At 38.5% G+C, this 21,433-nt stretch overlaps 1 protein-coding gene across 3 annotated transcripts in view; it reads right to left on the bottom strand.

The window, feature by feature from the left end:
- KCNQ5 (potassium voltage-gated channel subfamily Q member 5) overlaps positions 1-21,433 on the bottom strand; it is a 514,433-nt gene that overhangs the window by 103,519 nt on the left and 389,481 nt on the right. For all 3 annotated transcript variants that reach the window (XM_060615936.3, XM_060615937.3, XM_060615939.3), the window contains exons 4-5: positions 4,045-4,220; positions 3,053-3,178 (exon numbers count right to left, since the gene is read on the bottom strand). In XM_060615936.3, coding sequence (XP_060471919.2) covers positions 3,053-3,178; positions 4,045-4,220 — 302 coding nt within the window. The remainder of the gene's footprint in view (positions 1-3,052; positions 3,179-4,044; positions 4,221-21,433) is intronic.

Genomic DNA, 21,433 nt, shown 5'->3' with positions numbered 1-21,433 from the left:
CTCTTGTTTGCTTTCTTGTATATTTCTAGGATTCAGACAATTTCATCAATGACTCAGTTAATATCAACAAACTCACTGTGGACCAACACGGCCTTTTCCTAGAAGCCTGACATCGTAGAAGATTTTGACTTTTGCATTGAAGACTAGATTTTTTTTTAATAGAGACATAATTAGGTCATTCAAAGAACCTGTTAAGTACAGGTTAAACTTCAGTCCAAATAGCACAACCGAAATGGGAATCAATGAAAATATGTTGCTTCTCCTCTGAAAGTCACAGATATGACCTTTGAAAACCTGCTACGTGGGTTATTCTGGCAAAAGAAATAAGCTGGTGACTAAGTGAGAAGTATATTAAGACTTTCCCACACACTGTTTAACACACAATACAGCAATTCTTATTAGTAATAAGGAGAAAAGGAAGGCTATTGGGAAGAAAGATAAAGAGCTGCCAGGCTGAACTCCCCAACAACTGCATCTCAGTGGGACAGGTACACCTGAATGTCTCAATAATTTAAGTACGTTAGAATTATCAGAGAGAAACAAAAACTAAACTTAAAATTCAAATTGTTGCTTTGAAGCCTGGGATAATAAACTGTCGTCCCCTTGCTGGCTAGAAAAGCCTCCTATTTTCTCAGTTTACACAGTTTATCCCACAATGAGTCATAGATTTTCATTTGCTCTCTACATATAAAAGGTATTTTAAGAATGTCACATGACTGCTCTCTTTCAGGTTTTCTACTTTCTTCCTTTCAAAATGTCCATTATTGCTTGTGAAGTGGAAGGAAGGAGTTGGGAACCAAGTTATGAAACCACCAGATCGCTTTGTTATCAATGGCATAATCTTGTAGACATTTACTCTGATAATTTAATTAAAAAATCCTAACCTTCAGGTGAATATATTTCTGATTCTTATTCATTTTACTGCTGCCGTGCAGCCAACAAACATACCGAGTTCTGCTTAATACAAGCCCTGACAAATTGTCCTTGTTCTTGACGAGGGTTCTAGTTCTCCCTGATGAGCTTTTAATGGGTAGCAGAACAATGCAACAATTGGTAACTTAAATCCATGCTTCACAAAACCAACAACCAACTTAAAAATATTAAAAAAAATTTTTTAAACGTTTATTTATTTTTGAGAGAGAGAAAGACAGAGTGCGAATGAGAGAGAGAGGGAAACACAGAATCCGAAGCAGGCTCCAGGCTCTGAGGTGTCAGCACAGAGCCTGACGGAGGGCTCGAATACACGAAATGCAAGATCATGACCTGAGCTGAAGTTGGATGCTTAATGGACTGAGCCACCCAGGTGCCCCTCAACTTATAAATATTTTAATAACAGTTTAAGAAAGTGGTATTTTAATTTTGGTGAGTGTCTAGCACTCAAGAAATATTATGATTTATTAGAGAACTTAACTTTGTTGGACCAAAGAGATGGGAAGCTGTTTAGACAGTTAAAAATGCTGTACATTTTCACAAAACACACTTTTGGAATGTCTTAAGGAATAAAATAAAAAGACATATAGTTTATACACTGCCAAAAGCACGCCCCTAGCCTGTGACATTATTATTAGGGCACATGTTTCAATGACTTTTATAGATTCTTTACAATGCAGAGAAGATTTTTACTTTAATGAAAAACTGTGCCTTGCTTAGAGCACACCCTTCCAGGTTATCAACTTCTGATTTTATGGGGCTGTGCATCTTTCATGGCTTTTGAGCTACTTTACAACTCTGTAAGTTGTAGATAACTAGTAGCAGTGGAAAGTAATTCTTGTCTATAGACACATAAATAAATTCTGTCTAGTGGAGGTTTAATTGACTTCCCTCTCACATTGTGGAAGAAGCCAGATTCATTTCAATATTCCTGATCTTTACGTGGTAATGTTCTTGGATAGCTCTTTGAACTGGATGTAACATCTTACTGGTTCCCTCATTAATCATGACAAGTTTAAAAAAGGAGTTAAAATCTTTAGCATGTGTCTGTATGAGAGTTATGATTTTTTTATTTGGGTGAAGTTTCCTGTAACAACCATTTATTTATTTTTTTAATATCTTTTTTCTTTTTAAAAACATTTTTTTGAAGGTTATTTATTTATTTTGAAAGAGACAGAGACAGCGTGGGTGGGGGAGGCACAGAGAGAGAGGGAGACAGAGATCCCAAGCAGTCTCCGTGCTGCCTCTGTGGGGAGCCCCATGCAGTTGGCTCCAACTCACAAAACCGTGAGATAGTGACCTGAGCTGAAACCGAGGGACATTTAACCTAATGAGCCACCCAAGAGTGGCCTTTAGTAACAATTTAAATGAAAAGTAGGTTTTTGTATGGATAGGTTTTAAAAAAAATCATTTTTAAATGTTTATTTTTGAGAATGGGAGAGAGAGACAGAGACCAGGGGGAGTGCAGAGAGAAGGAGACAGAATCCAAAGCAGGCTCCAGGCTCTGAGCTGTTAGCAGAGCACCCAACACCAGGCTCCAACTCACGGACCTCGAGATCATGACCTGAGCCAAAGTCAGATGCCCAACCAACTGAGCCACCCAGGTGCCTATTATGGAAAGTTTTGATATTAGGTGTCTATAATCTCTGATCTCACAGATGGTTATCAGTTTTCTCTTTTTCACTTGTGCCATACTTTTCTTAACTTTCATTCAGCTATTATTCCTTTTTTTTTTTTTAACCTCAGAGAAACTTTCTGATGAGAGGTAAGCCAATGCAACAATTGGTAATTTAAATTTGTGCTCCACAAAGTTAAGACAAACAAACAAGCCGATTAAGATTTTAATCACTGTTTAAAAAAAACCAATGTATTCTTATTTTGGCAATAATCTAGCACTCAAGAAATACTTCTGATGATTTATAAGAGAACTTGATTTTGTTTAGCTATAGAGATGGGAAAACTCTTCAGACAATTTTAGTGCTGTATATTTTCATGTAACTCTCTTTTGGAAGTTAATGTTTTTATTGAGACCTTTCATAAATGATTCCTAGGAATCATTACACTGTATTCAAAGGAAACATTTCACAAAATCCAAAAAACAAAACTAGATTTTTATACTCACTGTGCCCCACCAGAGAGCATCTGCATATGTAGAAAACTCTTTATTGGCATCCTTTTCCACAAGATAGACAAGGAAAGATGAAAAAATAAGAACCAAAAATCCTATGTACCAAGCCGTGATTAATTCCTAGATATAAAAGGAATTGAAAGATCGTTAGAAGTAAAAAATCCGTGTAAAAGGGGAAAAAAAAATCTATGCATTCATTTTACTACTTTTTGGATATTTATGATAATATTTATTTGTTTATTTATAGGATTTACTCCTTTTTTAATGTTTATTTATTTTTGAGAGAGTGCAAGCTGGGGAGTGGCAGAAAGAGGGGAACAGAGGATCCGAAGCAGGCTCTGTGTGGACAGAGGACAGCCTGATGTGGGGCTCGAAATCACTCACCGCAAGATCATGACCTGAGCCAAAGTTGGATGCTCAACCGACTGAGCCACCCAGGTGCCCCGAATTTGCTTTTTTTATTCAGTGGATGTCCCAGTGAACAGGACAACTTCCTCAGGTTTCTTTTTTAAATGGTTGCACAGTATTCTAAATGTATGGGTTTACTATAATTTATTTGAGGCGTAAGGACTTGGAAAGCATTGCTTTTTATTTGAGTCTAGTTGACACACAATCTTACATTAGTTTCAGGTGTGCAACATCTCTGTATGTTACGCTGGGCTCACCACAAGCGTGGCTGACATCTGTCACCACACATACTGCTACAGTATCAGTGTCTATAGTCCCTGTGCCGTCCCTTTTATCCCGTGACTTAGTCATTCCCTAACTGCAAGCCTGGACCCCCCTCTCCCTTTTACCCACTTTGCCTCTCCTCCCAATCTCCTTCCCTCTGGCAACCATCTGACGACTTTTGAACAACCCATTATACATTGTGCTGTAGCCAATTTCTGAAATGACTCCGTTTGCTTGATGGGTTCTACTCTCCCACAGCAATCAACGAAAACGTTTCAAAAGTCTTGTTCTGCAATTCAGAAAGCAGATCTTACCTTGCTGTGAGCATAAACCACCGAACCTAGCAATTTCCAAGTGCCTCCCCTTCGGTCCATGCGCACCATACGGAGGATCTGTAGGAAACGGAGACTTCTGAGTGCGGACGTGGCGAAAATATTACCCTGAGTTTTTGCAGAAACAACTGCTATCGAAGCGATAAGAACAATGGTATCTGAAAGAAACAGGTTGAAACAATCGTAAGTAGCAGGACTAGGAATTTTGATTTCTCAAAATAATGTTTCAGAAAGTTTCACTTTGACCTATTTGAGGCACAAAGAAACAGATCCAACCCCAGCCTGGAATGGTGCTGCTTGGGCTTTGTGATAACTGAAGAGTGAAAAGGGAAGGAAGAAAACCTACTTAACTGCCTTAGTTCTGACCCCTTGGCCGTTCTATGCTTTATGTACGCAATTCTGAACCGTTTGCTATGTAACCTTTGATGAATTGGATGGCCAGTGGCCTTCAGAAAGTTCAGTGTACCAGGGAGCAGTGAGGCTGTGCGGCTCTGGTTTCTCAGCATTCCGGTCTGGCAGAAAGGAGCTTCTGCCTCAGTCCCACCACGGTGGCTTCCAGGGTGATGCCACAGAGGCACCACAGCCTGCACGGCTCTGAACGCGCTGCTTGGTATAATCCTATTTCTGGTTTTCTTGCCAAAGAAACTCGTAGCTCCTTTCTCCAAAAAGTTCCCTTATGCTAGGGAGTCTGCCTCGTCATGCACCATTTAACAAAGGTCTTAACTGAGGTGCATCCTCTAGGCTCTCTGCACAGAGTACTCTTTACGCCTGGTCAGTTACATGGAAGTTTGGTATACAAATGAAACAATACTACATTTGTTACAACAGAGTATGTAATTATATACACTGTACATTGCATGGGAATGGATATTTGATGTTTGACATTGACATTTGGCTTAAAATACATCTGCCCTTTTGTAAGCTAAAAAAGAGAAAAAAGAGCAGCTAATGAAAGCATAAAAAAAAAAAAAGAGGACTTAATTGCTCCGAGGGCAAATATCTGAGGGATGGCAAGTAGGTTCTGAAGAGGGAGAAGTCAAGTGGGGATGAATGGCCTCCTATGGCAATTTTAAAATAAGTTAACTTGACCTTAACGTTCTCAAATAAATTTTCTTTCCCACTCCAAGTGGGCTGTGCATGACTGGGTGTCCAGACTCCAGGGAGAGGTTCCACTTCAAGGGCATTGGATTTATAATGTTTCTGTGACCCTCAGCATTAACTGCTGTATGAATCTGTATTCATCATCCAGCTGAGTCCTTCTCCCTGTACTGAGCAAACTCTGGTCTCCTGGTGTGGACTGAGCACATCTTTTGAATGACTCTTCTGGTCCCCTTTTTCGGTCAGGACTTGGAGTGGCTGGCGGTACAAGGGTCAGCTAAAGGGCTTTTTCCAATCAGATCTAAACACTATAGGACTTTGTGAGTAGGTACACAGGAAGCCACAGCACCTCCTTGAGTTACAGCTCTGTGCTGCTGTTGGAAATGAGAAGGAACTAAATGTGTTGACAGAGACACCAAAGACATATTTTAAGAGAGGAAGAAGACAGTTGTAAAGCTATATATACAATGTGATCTTATTTTAATAAAAAAAATATGACTAGAAAAGCCATGTGAGAATATACACAGGTTATTACCATTAATTCTCCTTCGGGGTAGAGAGTGGGGTGAATATGTGGGTAAAGGGACTTTTTACTTTGAGTTATTAATTTCTGTAATATTGAATTTTATAACATTTTTTAAAATGACTTTTGAAATCAGAAAAAAAACTTTATTTTTAAAATGTTTATTTATTTTGAGAGAGAGAAAGAGAGAGATAGGGGAGGGACAGAGGGAGAGGGGGAGAGAGAATCCCAAGCAGGCTCCACACTGTCAGTGCAGAGCCTGACTCAGGGCTTGAACCCATGAACCGCAAGATCATGACCTGAGCTTAAATCAAGAGTCCGATGCTTAACCGACTGAGCCACCAGGTGCCCCAGAAAAAAAACTTTAGAGAAGAGTTAAGTGTAAAAACATCTCTTGGTCTGTATCATTTGGAGGGATTTCCTCCTGAGATAAGTGATTTACAGACAAAGACATTTCTTATATGGTCCTGTTAGATATAGATTTGCTTTTACTTCTCATTGTAAACCTGCTTCCTAGCAAGTGTACAAAGGAAAGGAAAAAGAACAATACCCCATTTACCATGTTAAAATATTCAAGAGAGTAGAAATAAGTAAATGACTGAGAGGGGTGCAGAAAATACAGCATGTAAAACTTACTGTGTGCCTGGCCCTTTCTTTAGTTCTGTGTTTTTTTTTTTTTAATTAAAAAAATTTTTTTAATGTTTACTTATTTTTGAGACAGAGAGAGACAGAGCGTGAGCAGAGGAGGGGCAGAGAGAGGGAGACACAGAATCTGAAACAGGCTCCAGGCTTCAGGCTCTGAGCTGTCAGCACAGAACCTGATGCGAGGCTTGAACCCATGAACCACTAATTCACGACCTGAGCCAAAGTCGGAAGCTCAACCGACTGATCCACCCAGGTGCCCATAGTTCTGTGTTTTTTAATGAATGTTCATTATTTGATCCTTATAACAACTCTGTTTGTTGGTTAGGTCATCTACAGATCCCATTGTACAGATGAGAAAAGTGAGGCACAAAAAGCACATACTGTATTAGTTTAAAAGAATCAGTCATCAAGCTGTTAGACTACAGCACAAAAAGTATGAAGCTATGAAGTTATGCTAGCTCATTAGAGAAAACCTAGACAAAGTAAAAGCAACAGTGCCGGTTTGAGACAATTTAAAAAAGTATGCACACAGTGAATCATAATCTAAGTGTTTGAGGTCATAAAATATGCAAAGGTAACTACAGATATGATTTAACACCCTCATTGTAATTCAGTTCAGATGAGAAAGTCAGAGTTCAGTAAAATGAAATCATAGATGAGCGACCAAATGGCAAATGATGAATGCAGTCATAACAATGTTTCTGGTTGGATTACAGTCCTCCACTGAATTTTGCTGTCAGTACCACCTAGAAATATTTCCCAGGCCCATATTTTAGAAGTTATGACTACTCCTTATTTTTATTTTTATGTATGTATTTATTATTTCTGTAGTCCATTACTTTATAGATTGGAGGTTCCACAAGTTTGGATACTTGTGTCCCAAGTACATAGTGTAGTTCCTGAAACATAGTAAGCACTCAATAAATATTTATAGAATGAACTCTGGTTAATAAATACTTAAAAATAGCTTGATTTTTGTTCTCTTACCGTATCACTGCCTTAATAACTAGAATCATCATCTAAAACACTCTTTTTTAAAAAAAATTAAATGTTTATTTATTTTTGAGAGATAGACAAAGCACAAGCAGGGGAGGGGCAGAGAGAGAGGGAGACAGAATCTGAAGCAGGCTCCAGCCTCTGAGCTGTCAACACAGAGCCTGACACGGGGCTCGAACTCACAAACTGTGAGATCCTGACCTGAGCCAAAGTTGGATGCTTAACTGACTAAGCCACCCAGGTGCCCCTAAAATACTCTTAAATTAATGAAGGGATCATTTCAGTATTCTATCTTGAAGTCTACTGCAACATATTGATTCATAGCTATCATCTATTAAAGTTTATAACTCTCACTAAGATTCCTTTTTTTTTTTTTAAAGTTTACTTATTTTGAGAAAGAAAGCACGTGCACATGCATGAGTGGGGAAGGGCAGAGAGAGAGAATCCAAGCAGGCCTCATGCTCTCAGTGCGAGCCAGACATGGGGCTCAAATCCACGAACCTTGAGATCATGACCTGAGCTGAAACCAAGAGTCACACACTCAACCAAGTGAGTCACCCGGGAGCCCCAACATGTCCTTTTTATAAAATTAGGTGCGGGCAGTTTTTTTTTTTTAAGTTATGTTTTTTTTTTTATTAAAAAAATTTTTTTTTAGGGGCGCCTGGGTGGCGCAGTCGGTTAAGCGTCCGACTTCAGCCAGGTCACGATCTCGCGGTCTGTGAGTTCGAGCCCCGCGTCAGGCTCTGGGCTGATGGCTCGGAGCCTGGAGCCTGTTTCCGATTCTGTGTCTCCCTCTCTCTCTGCCCCTCCCCCGTTCATGCTCTGTCTCTCTCTGTCCCAAAAATAAAAATAAAAAACGTTGAAAAAAAAATTTTTTTTTATTTGGGAGAGAAAGCATGAGCTGGGGAGAGGGGCAGAGGGAGAGAGAGAGAATCTTAAGCAGTCTCCTTAAGCAGAGAGGTAGGGGCAGTTTTTAAAGACAGTGACATAGGAGGCTCCCGAACTCCCTTCCTCCCATATGCACACTGAATAAACAGTTGCACGTGGAGTAATTCCCTCTGAAGGAAATCCAGAAACTAGCTGAGGGAGTCCCACACATTTGGCAAATAAGAAAATACCCACATGGGTAGGAAAGGCTGATGAGACATAATCTTGCCATAAACATCACTCCTGGTACAGTGCCAAACGGGAGCTAACTTGCAACTCCCAGCTTCTCCCTGAGAGGCTAGGGGTTTGGAACCCACATTTAGCCTCCTAACTTTTAAGACTCCCACTTCAAGGACAGTTCTCCCAAACACCTTGCTCTGAAAGCCAGTGGGGATTGCATCCATAGGATTCACAAAACTATAGCACAAAGAAACAATTATTAATGGGTGTGAGCACTGCTATGGCTCTCACCCTAGGGCTCAGTACAGAAGGCACAGGCAGAAATGTCCATCTCTCAGGCTTTCTCTAAAAGGATTCTATTTGCATACTTAAAAAAGTTTTTATTTAAATTCCAGTTTGTTAACATACAGTGTAATATTTAAAAAAAAAATTTTTTTTTAACGTTTATTTATTTTTGAGACAGAGAGAGACAGAGCATGAACGGGGGAGGGTCAGAGAGAGAGGGAGACACAGAATCTGAAACAGGCTCCAGGCTCTGAGCTGTCAGCACAGGGCCCGACGCGGGGCTCGAACTCACGGACCGTGAGATCATGACCTGAGCTGAAGTCGGACGCTTAACCGACTGAGCCACCCAGGCGCCCCTACATACAGTGTAATATTAATTTCAGGTGTATAAGATAGTGATTCAGCACTTCCATACATCACCCAGTGTTCATCACAAGTGCACTCTTTATTCTCTATCACCTATTTTACCCATTCCCCTGCCCACCTCCCTTCAGTAACCATCAGTTTGCTCTCTATAGTTAGAGCCTGTGTCTTGGTTCTCCTCCCTTGGTTTTTCCTCTATGATTGTTTGCTTTGTTTCTTACATTTCACATATGAGTGAAATCATGTGGCATTTGTTTTTCTCTAATGGACTTACATTGCTTAGCATAATATGCTCTAGCTCCATCCATGTTGTTGCAAATAGCAAGATTTCATTCTTTTTATGGCTGAGTAATAGTCCATTCTCTCTCTCTCTCTCATATATATATATATATATATATATATATATATATATATATGGTATATGTATATACCACATTTATTTATCCATTCATCTGTCAATGGACATTTGGGCTGTTTCCATAATTTGGCTATTGTAGATAGTGCTGCTATAAATATAGGGATGCATATATCCCTCTGAATTAGTGTTCTTGTGTTCTTTGGGTAAATACCCAGTAGTATGATTGTAGGATCAAAAGGTAGTTTTATTTTTAACTTTTTGAGGAATCTCCATACTGTTTTCCAGAGTGGCTGCACCAGTTTGCATTCTCACCAACAGTGCAAGAGGTTTCCCCTTTCTCCACATCCTCATCAACATCCGTTGTTTCTTGTGTTGTTGATTTTAGCCTTTCTGACAGGTATGAGGTGATATCTCATTGCAGTTTTGATTTGTATTTCCCTGATGATATGGTGTTGGGAAAACTGGTCAGCAAAATGCAAAAGAATGAAACTAGACCACTTTCTTACAGCATAACAAAAGTAAACTCAAAATGGATAAAGACCTAAATGTGAGACCTAAAACCATAAAAGTCCTAGAGGACAACACAGGCAGTAACCTCTTTAACCTTGGCCATAGCAACTTCTTTCTTTCTCCTGAGGCAGGGAAACAAAAACAAAGATAAACTATTGGGACCTCATCAAAACAAAAAGCTTTTGCACAGTGAAGGAAACAATCAACAAAACTAAAAGGCAATCTACGGAATGGAAGAAGATATTTGCAAATGACATATCTGATAAAGGGTTGGTATCCAAAAAGAACTATAAAACTATAAAAAAGAACTATAAAACTAAACACTCCAAAAAGCAAATAATCCAATTACAAAGGGGGCAGAAGACATGACTAGATATTTTTCAAAGAAGACATACAGATGGCCAACAGACACATGAAAAGATGCTCTATTTGTCTACTTTAAAAACTGCTGCCTAAGGGTCAGGTTTCAAATTTAGCACATCATGATCATGATCACTCATTTTGATCAAGTAACAGTTATTCTAAGGATGCAAGGATGGCTCAGCATCTGCAAATCAATCAGTGTGATATACCACATTAACAAAATGAAGGATGAAAGTCATATGATCACCTCAATAGGCGGAGAAAAAGCCTTTGACAAAATTCAACATACTTTCATGATAAAAGTTCTCAACAAAGTGGCTATAGAGGCCATATATGACAACCCCACAGTTAACACCGTAGTCAATGATTAAAAGCTTTTTCTCTAAGGTAAGGAACAAGGTAAGAATGCCCACTCTTTTATTTAGCATAGTATTAAAAGTCCCAGCCAAACAATTAGGCAGGAAAAAGAAACAAAAGGCATTCAAATTTGAAAGGAAGAAGTAAAACTGTCACTATTTGCAGTTGACATGATATTATATATATATATATATATATATATATATATATATATATATATAACTCTAAAGATTCCACCAAAACATTATTAGAATAATAAATGAATTAAGTAAAGTTGTAGCACACAAAATATTATACAAAAATCAGTTGTGTTTCTATACACTAACAGTGATGTCTGAGAAGGAGAAATAAAAAAATATCCTCTTTACAATAGTATTAAAAAGAATAAAATACTTACAAACAAATTTTTTAAAGTTTATTTATTTATTCTGAGAGAGACAGAAACAGCATGAGTGGGGGAGGGGCAGAGAGAGAGAGGGGGAGAGAGAGAATCCCAAGCAGGCTCTGCACTGCTAGAGCAGAGCCTGATGCGGGGCTCAAACCCATGAGATTATGATCTGAGCCAAAACCAAGAGTTGGATGCCTAACCAACTGAGCCACCCAGGCACCCCAATATTTAGGAACAATATTTAGGAAATTTAACCAGGGAAGTGAAAGATCTGTTTGGTGAAAACCATAAGACACTGATGAAAGAAATGGATAAGAACACAAATAAATGAAAAGATATTCCACGTCCATGGATTGGAAGAATTAATATTGTTAAAATGTCCCTACTACCTAAAGCAATCTACAGGTTCAATGCATTCCTTATCAAAATTCCAATGGTATTTTCCACAGTAATAGAACAAACAATTCTAAAATTCATATAGAAAGGCAAAAGACACTGAATAGCCAAAGCAAACCTGGCTATTCAAAGGAAAAAAGAAGAGGCTGGAAGCATCATGCTCCCTGATTTCAAACTATATTACAAAGTTATAATAATTAAGACAGAATGGTATTGGCAAAAAAATAGACACATAGAACAATGGAACAGAATAGACAGCTCAGAAATAAACCCATGCATACGTGATCAATAATTAATGACAAGGAGCCAGAAATACACAGTGGGGAATGTATAATCTTGTCAATAAATGGTATTGGGAAAACTGGACAGCCACATACAAAAGAATGAAGCTGGACCACTATCTTTTCTTTTTAATAAAATTTTTTTTAAATGTTTATTTGTATTTGAGAGAGAGAGACAGAGCCCAAGTGGCAGAAGGGCAGAGAGAGAGGGAGACAGAATCTGAAGCAGGCTCCAGGCTCTGAGCTGTCAGCACAGAGGCAGACATGGGGCTTGAACTCACAAGCTGTGAGATCATGACCTGAGCCAAAGTTGGATGCCCAACCGACTGAGCCACCCACGTGTCCCTGGACCATTATCTTATACCATATACAAAAATCAACTAAAAATGTATTAAAGATTTAAGTGTAATACCTGACACCGTACAAGTCCTAGAAGAAAACATAGAGAGTAAGCTCCTTGACACTGATCTTGACAATGATTTTTTGGATTTGACACCAAGAACATAGATAACAAAAGCAAAAATTAACAAGTGGGACCACATCAAACCAAAAAGCTTCTCTACAGAAAAGGAAACCAGTAACAAAATGAAAAGGCAATGTACCAGATGGGAGAAAATACTTGCAAATCACATATCTGATAAGGAGTTCATATTTAAAATATATAAATAACTCACACAACTCAAAAGTAAAATAAAAAAAAATAATCCAATTAAAAAATGGGCAAGGAAATGAATAGACTTTATTCCAAACAACATAAAAATGGCCAACAGATACATGAAAAGGTGCTCAACATCATTAATCATGAGATAATGCAAACCAAAACCATAGTGAGATGTCGCCTCATCCCTGTTAGAATGATTATTATAAAAAAGATAGGAGATAACAAATATTGGTGAGAATGTAAAGGAAAGGGAACTATTGGGCACTGTTGGTGGGAATATAAACTGGTATATTCATTATAAGGGAACTATTGGGCACTGTTGGTGGGAATATAAACTGGTATATTCAATATAAACTGGTATATATTCATTCAAAACCATAGTGAGATGTCGCCTCATCCCTGTTAGAATGAATATAAACTGGTATATTCATTATAAGGGAACTATTGGGCACTGTTGGTGGGAATATAAACTGGTATAAACAGTATGGAGGTTATTAAAAAAATTAAAAATAGTGGAATAGAGAGTGGAATATTTTTCATCCATGAGAAAGAAGAGAATCCTAATGTTTGCAACAACATGGATAGACCTTAAGGGTATTATGCTAACTAGAATGATCCAGACAGAGGAAGATAAGTACTGTACATCAATTATGTATGGAATCTAAAAAAAATTGAACTAATAGAAACAGAGACCAGAATTTTGATTATCAGGAGAGGAGGTGGGAGAAATGAGGAGATGCTGGTCAAAGATTATAAACTTCCAGTTATAAGATGAATAAGTTCTGGGGATCTAATGCACAGCATGGTGACTATAGTTAATGATACTGTATTATTACATACTTGAAAGTTGCTAAGAGAGAATGCCTTAAATGTTTTCACCGCAAAAAAGAAATGATAATTATGTGATGTGATGGAGGTGTTAGTGGACAATCAGTTTGCAATATAGGTGTATCAAATCAATGGGTTGTACATCCTAAGCTTACACATTGTTATATGTCAATTACATCTCAATAAGGCTGGAGAAAAAAATCAGAGAGAATAGCTTAAGTTGTGAAATTAGTTAATCATCTAAAGTGGTTTTTGAAATAGAGGAGCCTTGTCTTAAGTGAAGATACCACATTTTAGTATAAGGTAGAAACTATAGACAACTGTCAAAGCTCATTGGCTTCATATTCATTTGTTTATCCATTCATGCATCAAGGAGTTAATTGAATTTCAAATATTTTGTTGGATACTTGCATTAGAAATGAATATTCATCCATCTATCTGGTCCTAAGTACTTATTACATACATCATTGTTGTCAATGGGGATGATTTTGCCTCCCAGGGGACATCTAGCAATGTCTGGAGACATATCTGATTGTCTTAATTGGGAAGGGGATTGCTACTGGCATCTAGTGGGATAGGCCAGGGTTCCTGCAGAATATCCTACAATGTCCAAATAGTCCCCAGAAAAAAAGAATTACCTAGTTCCAAATGCCAATAGTGCCGAGGTTGGGAAACCCTGATGTACATACTTTATTTAGTCCTCTTATGAGGTAGATAATATTATTACCAACTTCTTCTTATAAATGAAGAACTAAGACTTGCATTGGTCACCTAGCCAAGGCCCAATATCCTAAGTGGCTGAGCTGGCCCTTCCTTGACACCAAAATTTGTGCCCTTAAAATTATGGTACACCATTCCTTGGATTAATAAAACGCTGGGTGACATGGGTGGGGTGGGGTGGGGAGAAGGGGTGCGGTGGGATGAGGAGAAGAGGGTGGGCTGGGAAAGCAGGTAGGATACTAAAGCAAGAATAAATTGTTATCACATGAAACATTCAGGGGAGAGCAGAATGCAGAAATAAAATGATACTAAAAACAGGTGGTACTTTTATAGATACATCAAGAGAAAATGGGGCTAGAGGAAGAAATAGAACTGCTAATAAACAAGGGGGAGATCCAAATTGCATGAAAACAAAAACATAATCCTGAGCTCTTAAAATCTACCTCTCCCAAGAGAAACAGATGCGAACAAGTTGGGACGTGGGGAAGGAATAGTTATTGATTGTAAGCAAGCAGCCCATTAGAAATGTGAAATATAGGCTCATAAGGTGCTAGGAAGTAGGTTCACATACTTTCTGAATCATTTAGAATGATTTATGGATGAATCCTTGAGATTTGAGGAGACTGCAAAGATTTGAGGGAAGTAAATACTGTAATGATATTTAAGACACATAGGGACTATAAAAGAGCATATTATTAAATTCCACTGGAACTCTGCTCTAATATTTTTTTCATCAGCAAAATCAATATAAATTGATCACCCTGGACTTTGTGTAAAAGGGATTAGTCACTGAAATACTGAAAATCCCTCATTTTAAGGTGGATTCATATCTAAAGCTACCTTAACAAGGACCCAAAGATTGGGTTAAAGCAAGATCAACTGCATGGATGGATCTAGAGACTATAGGGCTAAGCGAAATAATTCAGTTACAGAAAAATAAAGACCATCATTTCACTCATATATAGAATTTAAGACACAAACCAAAGATCAAAGTGGGAAAAAGAGAGAAAGAGACAAACTAAGCAACAGATTCTTAACTATAGAGAACAAACTGATGGTTACCAGACGGGAGGGTGGGGGGATGGGTGAGATTGGCAACAGGGATTAAGGAGCACACCTGCTGTGATGAGCACCTGGTGATGTATGGAAATGCTGAATCACTATAATGTGTACTTGAAACTAATACTGTACTAACTGGAATTATAACAAAAGTTAAAAAAAAAAAAAGCAAGATCAACTGTACACCTGAACTTGACGGGATATATTTTGTTGCTACAATTATATGACATAATGCATCTATTAGAAAGTATATTTACTACACCTGCCTTAATTTAAAATCATTATTGGAACAATGAAAACTTATGGATTGAGCAAAACATGGCTGAACACTTTTAAATTAGTAATTGTAAGGACATATAGATTCTGTAGAGGTAAATTACAAAGGGGGTACATCTTGACTCCTAAAAACTGTCTGGAGACTTTAGGCTTTTAAAATTTTTGCAAAGTATGTAATAGTCTCAGAAAGTTTCCCCTGATGTCGAACATAAATTTCCTTCTTGCACTTTAAACTCATTTCATCTGTTATCTCTGGGAAAAACAGAAGTGCAACAAATACAATATTCTTCTCCCACCATCTTTTTTGTTCTAAATCCTTGAGCTCTTGTTAGTGGCCTCACTATAAGCTAACTTTGGATGATTTAAGTAAAATCTTTCTCTATGTTTTCAAATTATAAAAATAGTAGCTGCTATAAAATATCAAAACACTAGACATATGTAGTATAAGATAGGAAAGAAATTTAATTAGCCAATTATTATTAATGAAGTAAAGGTTACTTTAATTTTTGCTCTAAAAATGATACTGAAATATACAGTTCCTTACACATATTTTTGTAGGTTAAGGATAAATTCCTAGAGATTGGATTGTTGGGTTGAATGTTGGCACATTTTGACGTTTGATATCAAAATACCCTCCAAAGGATGGTACCAATTGTTACTAACAATGTATGAAGGTAAATATTTTTCTGTCTATTTGCTAATACAAACTAATGGTAATAAAAATAATAATAGCATAGGGTGCCTGGGTGGTTCAGTTGGTTAAGTGTCTGACTCCTGGTTTCGGCTCAGGTCATGATCTCTCTCTGGCCCCCACTCGAGTATACTTGCTTGCTCTTTCTCTGTGTCACTCAAAATAAATAAAAAAACTTAAAAAATGTAAAATAACAATAGTAACAGTAACAACTAACAGTAACAGTTTACTGTCTGATAGACCTTGTTCTAAGCATTTTTAGGTATTACATGGAATATTATAAATTTGTAATCTTTGCCAACATGATAGGCAAAAACATCACTTTTTTTCGTTACTGATTCTGGATTTCAGATTATTTAGAAGTCAAATAAGTCAGGTCATCTAGAAAGACTTTGCCCAAGATTATAAAAATATTTTCCTAGATTTTATTTTGGTGTATTTTGATGCTCACTTAGTTAACATACTGACTTTTACTATTCAGGATGGTTCTCACAGCAAAGTTTTGGACATTGTAGGATGCCTGAGTGGCTCAGTAGGTTAAGCATCCGGCTTTGGCTCAGGTCATGATCTCACGGTTTGTGGGTTGGAGCCCTGCCTCGGGCTCTGTGATGACAGCCCAGAGCCTGGAGACTGCTTTGGATTTTGTGTCTCCCTCTCTCTCTGCACCCCCCGTCCCACTCGTGCTCTGTCTGTCTCTCTCTCTCAGAAATAAACATTAAAAAAATGTAAAAATTAGATACAATCCAAATTGCTAATAAAAATTGATTCATAAAAAATGATGCAGTCTAGATATTCCAGAGCAAGCACTATGGAGCTCATCTTGCCTGAGTTTCAGGCCTGGCTCGCCTCTTATCAGCTGGGTTACCCCGATGAAGTTACTGAACTCTGCCCCCACTTCTTTATCTGCAAAATGAGAATCACAAAATTACCTATTTCATAGAGTTGTTGTAAGAAGCAAATAAGTTAATGCATTTGAAAGATCTTAGTACAACGCTAATGCACAATAGAGTTTATCTAATTTATTATTATTAGTAGTAGTATTACCATGAATAACTATGTAACCACAAGACATCATGTTTTAATGCTTATTTATTTATTTTGAGACACAGCAAGAGCATGAGCAAGGGAGGGGCAGAGAGAAAGGGAGACGGAGAATCCCAACAGGCTCCATGCTGTCAGTGCAGAGCCTGACGTCGGGCTGGAACTCACCAACTGTGAGATCCTGACCTGAGCTGAAATCAAGAATTGGACACTTAACCAACTGAGTCACCGAGGCACCTCAAGACATCATGTTTTAGAGGAATGTTGGTAAAATAAGAAAATTTCTCCTCCAATATATCATTATGTAAAAAACTAATTACATAGCAGAATACGCAGATGATTCCAATTTTGCCTTCAAAGGATTATGTGCTCTTATAGTATATATAAAAATAAATACTGTAAGTACCTATACTTGCATGCTAGCAGGGATTATTTTTGGGTGGTAGAATTATGTGTCAAGTTTAGTTTCTTTATACATACCTCTTTTCTTCCAAATAATCTATAATAAGCATGCATTGCTTTTGTAACGAGGAAAAGGAGAATTATTACTTATTTAAAATAAGAAGCTCTGGTGGGGCACCTGGGTGGCTCAGTTGGTTAAGTGTATGACTTCAGCTCAGGTCATGATCTCACAGTTTGTGAGAGCCCTGTGTCGGCTCTGTATTGACAGCTCAGAGCCTGGAGCCTGCTTGAGATTCTGTGTCTCCCTCTCTCGCTCTGCCCCTCCCCGACTCGTGCTTTGTCTCTGTCTCTGTCTCTGTCTCTCTCTCTCTCAAAAATAAATAAACATTTGGGCGCCTGGGTGGCTCAGTGGGTTAAACGTCTGACTTCAGCTTAGGTCATGATCTCACAGCTTGTGAGTTCGAGCCCCTCGTCAGACTCTGTGCTGACAGCTCCGAGCCTGGAGCCTGCTTCAGATTCTGTGCCTCCCTCTCTCTCTGCCCCAACCCACTCGCATTCTGTCTCTGTCTCTCTCAAAAATAAATATTAAAAAAAGTTTAAAAACATAAATGAACATTAAAAGTGTTTATGGGGCTATGTGCCTTGGATAGTACACAAACTCTATTTCAATCCTTCTCCATAATGGCCCTCCAAGGAGGCACAGAGGTTAGAAGTGTGGACTTTGTGTGAGAGATCCCAGGTATTCCTACTTCTGTTCTTTCCTAGCTGTTTAACTTTAGACCTATTAATCTTGCTGAATCTTGGAGTCCTCACTTGTAAATAAGGACTAGAACCACTCTCTTCACAGGGCCGTTATGGGGATTAAATGAGATCATATACATAAAATTCTTAGTCTGCCTTAATGTGCCTGACTACATGTTACTGTAAGAAACTTATTTTATATACACATACACACTTTTATAGATCGTAATCGATACTAAGAAGGTTCAAGAATCTTATCCAAGATCATTTAGCTAGTAAATGGAGCCAAGAATCAAATTCATATCTGTCTTATTATAAACTGCTTACATTTTATTCCATGCTTCTCTTTTGATAATTTTTCTCTAGTAAGAAACCAGTAAACAGAGATGTAGGCAGTCAACCAAGGCTTAAATGTGAAACTCCAAGAAGTGTTATTAAGAATAGGGAATATAACGACTTACAAACAGTTGGCATTCAGATACATCTAGCCCAAACTTATAATTAACAGATTTTTATATTTTAGCTTGTCCCAACCAGATAGCAGAATATAACAGAGTGGTCAGCCTGTCCTGTCTATGTGGGACAGTTTCTGCATGAATTTGTCATTTTTTAGTGTCCCGTGTATATCATGTGCCAGATGCTTTATTGCCAGTAGAGCAGCAAGACAAGAAGGAATTAAAAATTTGTAGTTCCATTATATCTGCCAGTGTACACAACATTCTAACCTCTCAAAAGGAACAGAGATATGAGGAACAAAGTGTGAACGCATAAAGAACACTGAACTATACCTGGTTTAATGATCAGTTCTGCCATTTACTAGCTTTGTCACCACTTATCTCTTGGGTCTGGTTTCCATATCTTCAAAATGAGATGCACTGAAGTGGAAAGTAGCAAGGATACTTTCTAAGTCCAAGTTTCTATAATCAAAGTGATAGTCTTAGCTGGGACATTAAATGGTTGGGTGACGATGCATCAGTAGGACTATTTTGGAAATGATTGTTTCTTAGATTAAATATTAAGGCAATTCACTCATTCAAGGACTATTTTATTTTATTTATTAAAAAATTTTTTTTACATTTTATTTATTTTTGATAGAGAGAGACAGAGCACAAGTGGGGAAGGGGCAGAAAGAGAGGGAGACACAGAATCCGAAGCAAGCTCCAGGCTCTGAGCTGTCAGCACAGAGCCCAATGCGGGACTCGAACCCAGGAACCATGAGATTATGACCTGAGCCAAAGTCAGATGCTCAACTGACTGAGCCACCCAGGCGCCCCTATTATTCTTTATTTCAAAAGTACATGGAAATTTAAAATTATATATCATATATCTGTTTCTCTTTTAAATTTTTTTTAATGTTTATTTATTTTTGAGAGAGAGAGACAGAGTGCGAGTGGGAGAGGGGCAGAGAGAGAGGGAGACACAGAATCCGAAGCAGGGTCCAGGCTCTGAGCTGTCAGCATAGAGCCTGAGGTGGGGCTCGAACTCACGAACCGCGAGATCATGACCTGAGCCAAAGTCGGACGCTCAACCGACTGAGCCACCCAGGTGCCCCCAAGCACTAGTTTATCCAACAAAGAATTTTTATTGCATGTCTGCTATGAGCCATGCTCTGGGGATAGAACAGTGAATAAAAGAGAAAACTTTGCTGCCCTCAAGGTGCTTATGTTCTATTGGGGTAGGCTGACATTAAACCAATAAATAAGTACAGAATCCAATGCCAGGTAGTGACAAAGGTTCTTGAGAAATAATAAACAGGGAAAGGGGCAGAGTCACAGGGGAGGAGCGGGTGCTTTCTCGGCTGGGATGGTTAGAGAAGACTTCTCTGAGGAGATGACAGTTGAACCTAGATCTAGAGACGTGAAGGGCTGACCATGACAATATTTAGGAAGAAGTATTCCAGGCAGAAAATACAAACCTTGAGGCAGAAGCATGGTCCATGTGTCCAAGGGGAGGTAAGAAGGTCAACTTAATTTCAGTGGAGTGAGGGGGAGAGTGAGCCCTGGCCAGATCATGGTGACTTTGGTAAGGGCTTTAGATATCCCCAGGGGTGTGATGGGTTTGGGGCAGAAGAGTTCAGGATCAGGTTTATATTTTACAAGACTACTTTGGTTGCTCTTGGGAAACAGATCAAGATGGGGCTGGATGGCAAGAGTGGAAGTCAGAGGCCAGTTAATAAGCCACCTGATGGTCTGGACAAAGGGGAGGGCAGCTTTAGAGGAGCAAAGTTAAAGTGAGGAGGAGCTGAGAAGGAGTTGGATATGGGACAAGTTGTGAAGGCTGGGATGTCAAGACTTGCTGAGGTATTGATTGTGGGTTGTGACATAAAGAAGGGAAGCGGAGGGTGACTTCTGGGTTTCTGGCCTGAGCAACTGGATGAATGAAGTGCTATTTACTGAGATGGGGGAATACTGCAGTTGGGTGGGTGGGTAAGCAGAAAGGAGGGCCATTTGAGGGGTAGAATGAACAGTTCAGTTTTGGCCTTATTAATTTTGAGATGCCCTCTAGACATCTGGTAGACAATGGGTGAATCTGGAGTTGAGAGAGAAAGCAGGTCTGCAGAGTCAGGCAGTAGATGTGTGTGTGTGTGTGTGTGTGTGTGTGTGTGTGTGTGTGAGCGTGCATATGTGCATGCACATGTGTTTTATGCTACAGGACAAATCTCCAATAATAGTAATATACTGAAACTATTGCTTCAGAGTGCAATCACAAACATTTAATTTCAGACGTGGGGTACACATTGGGGGATATAAAGAAGCTGTGTTTCTGTATTTATAAAACATGAAAGAAGCATTTGTCCTCTGAGAATCACTGTAATGAGTAGGAGGCAAACACATCCTATTCAAGGCACACTGTAGTATCTTGAGTAAATTACCTAGGTGTAATCCCATCAGTCCTCAGTACATCAAAAGATGAAAAGTCATGTGTATTTCATATTCAGAACATGTTTTAGGGCAATGACATGATGGCTTTATATTATATTTCTTGATACAGAGAGTACAAGAAAGGCTTTTAGAAGCAGCAATTTCCCACACTGACATCCTCAGATGTTTAAAACGTTCTCCTAGCACCTATTTTCATATATACCAAATGGTTCCGCAGTCAGTTTCAATTCAACAGAGCCCCATACCAGTATTTGACTACAGGTCTAAAAAAAGATTTGGATTCCCACCAGTGAATGATCAAAGTTGAAACTTTTACTGGAAATCCCCTAACATCCTATGATGAAATCCAATGCTTAGATATCTCGTTCAGAGTCATAGCCTGAATGTTTATATATCAGTC

The sequence above is a fragment of the Panthera onca genome, chromosome B2, assembly GCF_046562875.1.
Source record: "Panthera onca isolate mPanOnc1 chromosome B2, mPanOnc1 haplotype 2, whole genome shotgun sequence".
In the NCBI taxonomy this organism is placed as follows: domain Eukaryota; kingdom Metazoa; phylum Chordata; class Mammalia; order Carnivora; family Felidae; genus Panthera; species Panthera onca.
The sequence above is the reverse complement of the archived record's forward strand: the minus strand, read 5'-3'. Positions and strand labels throughout refer to the sequence as shown.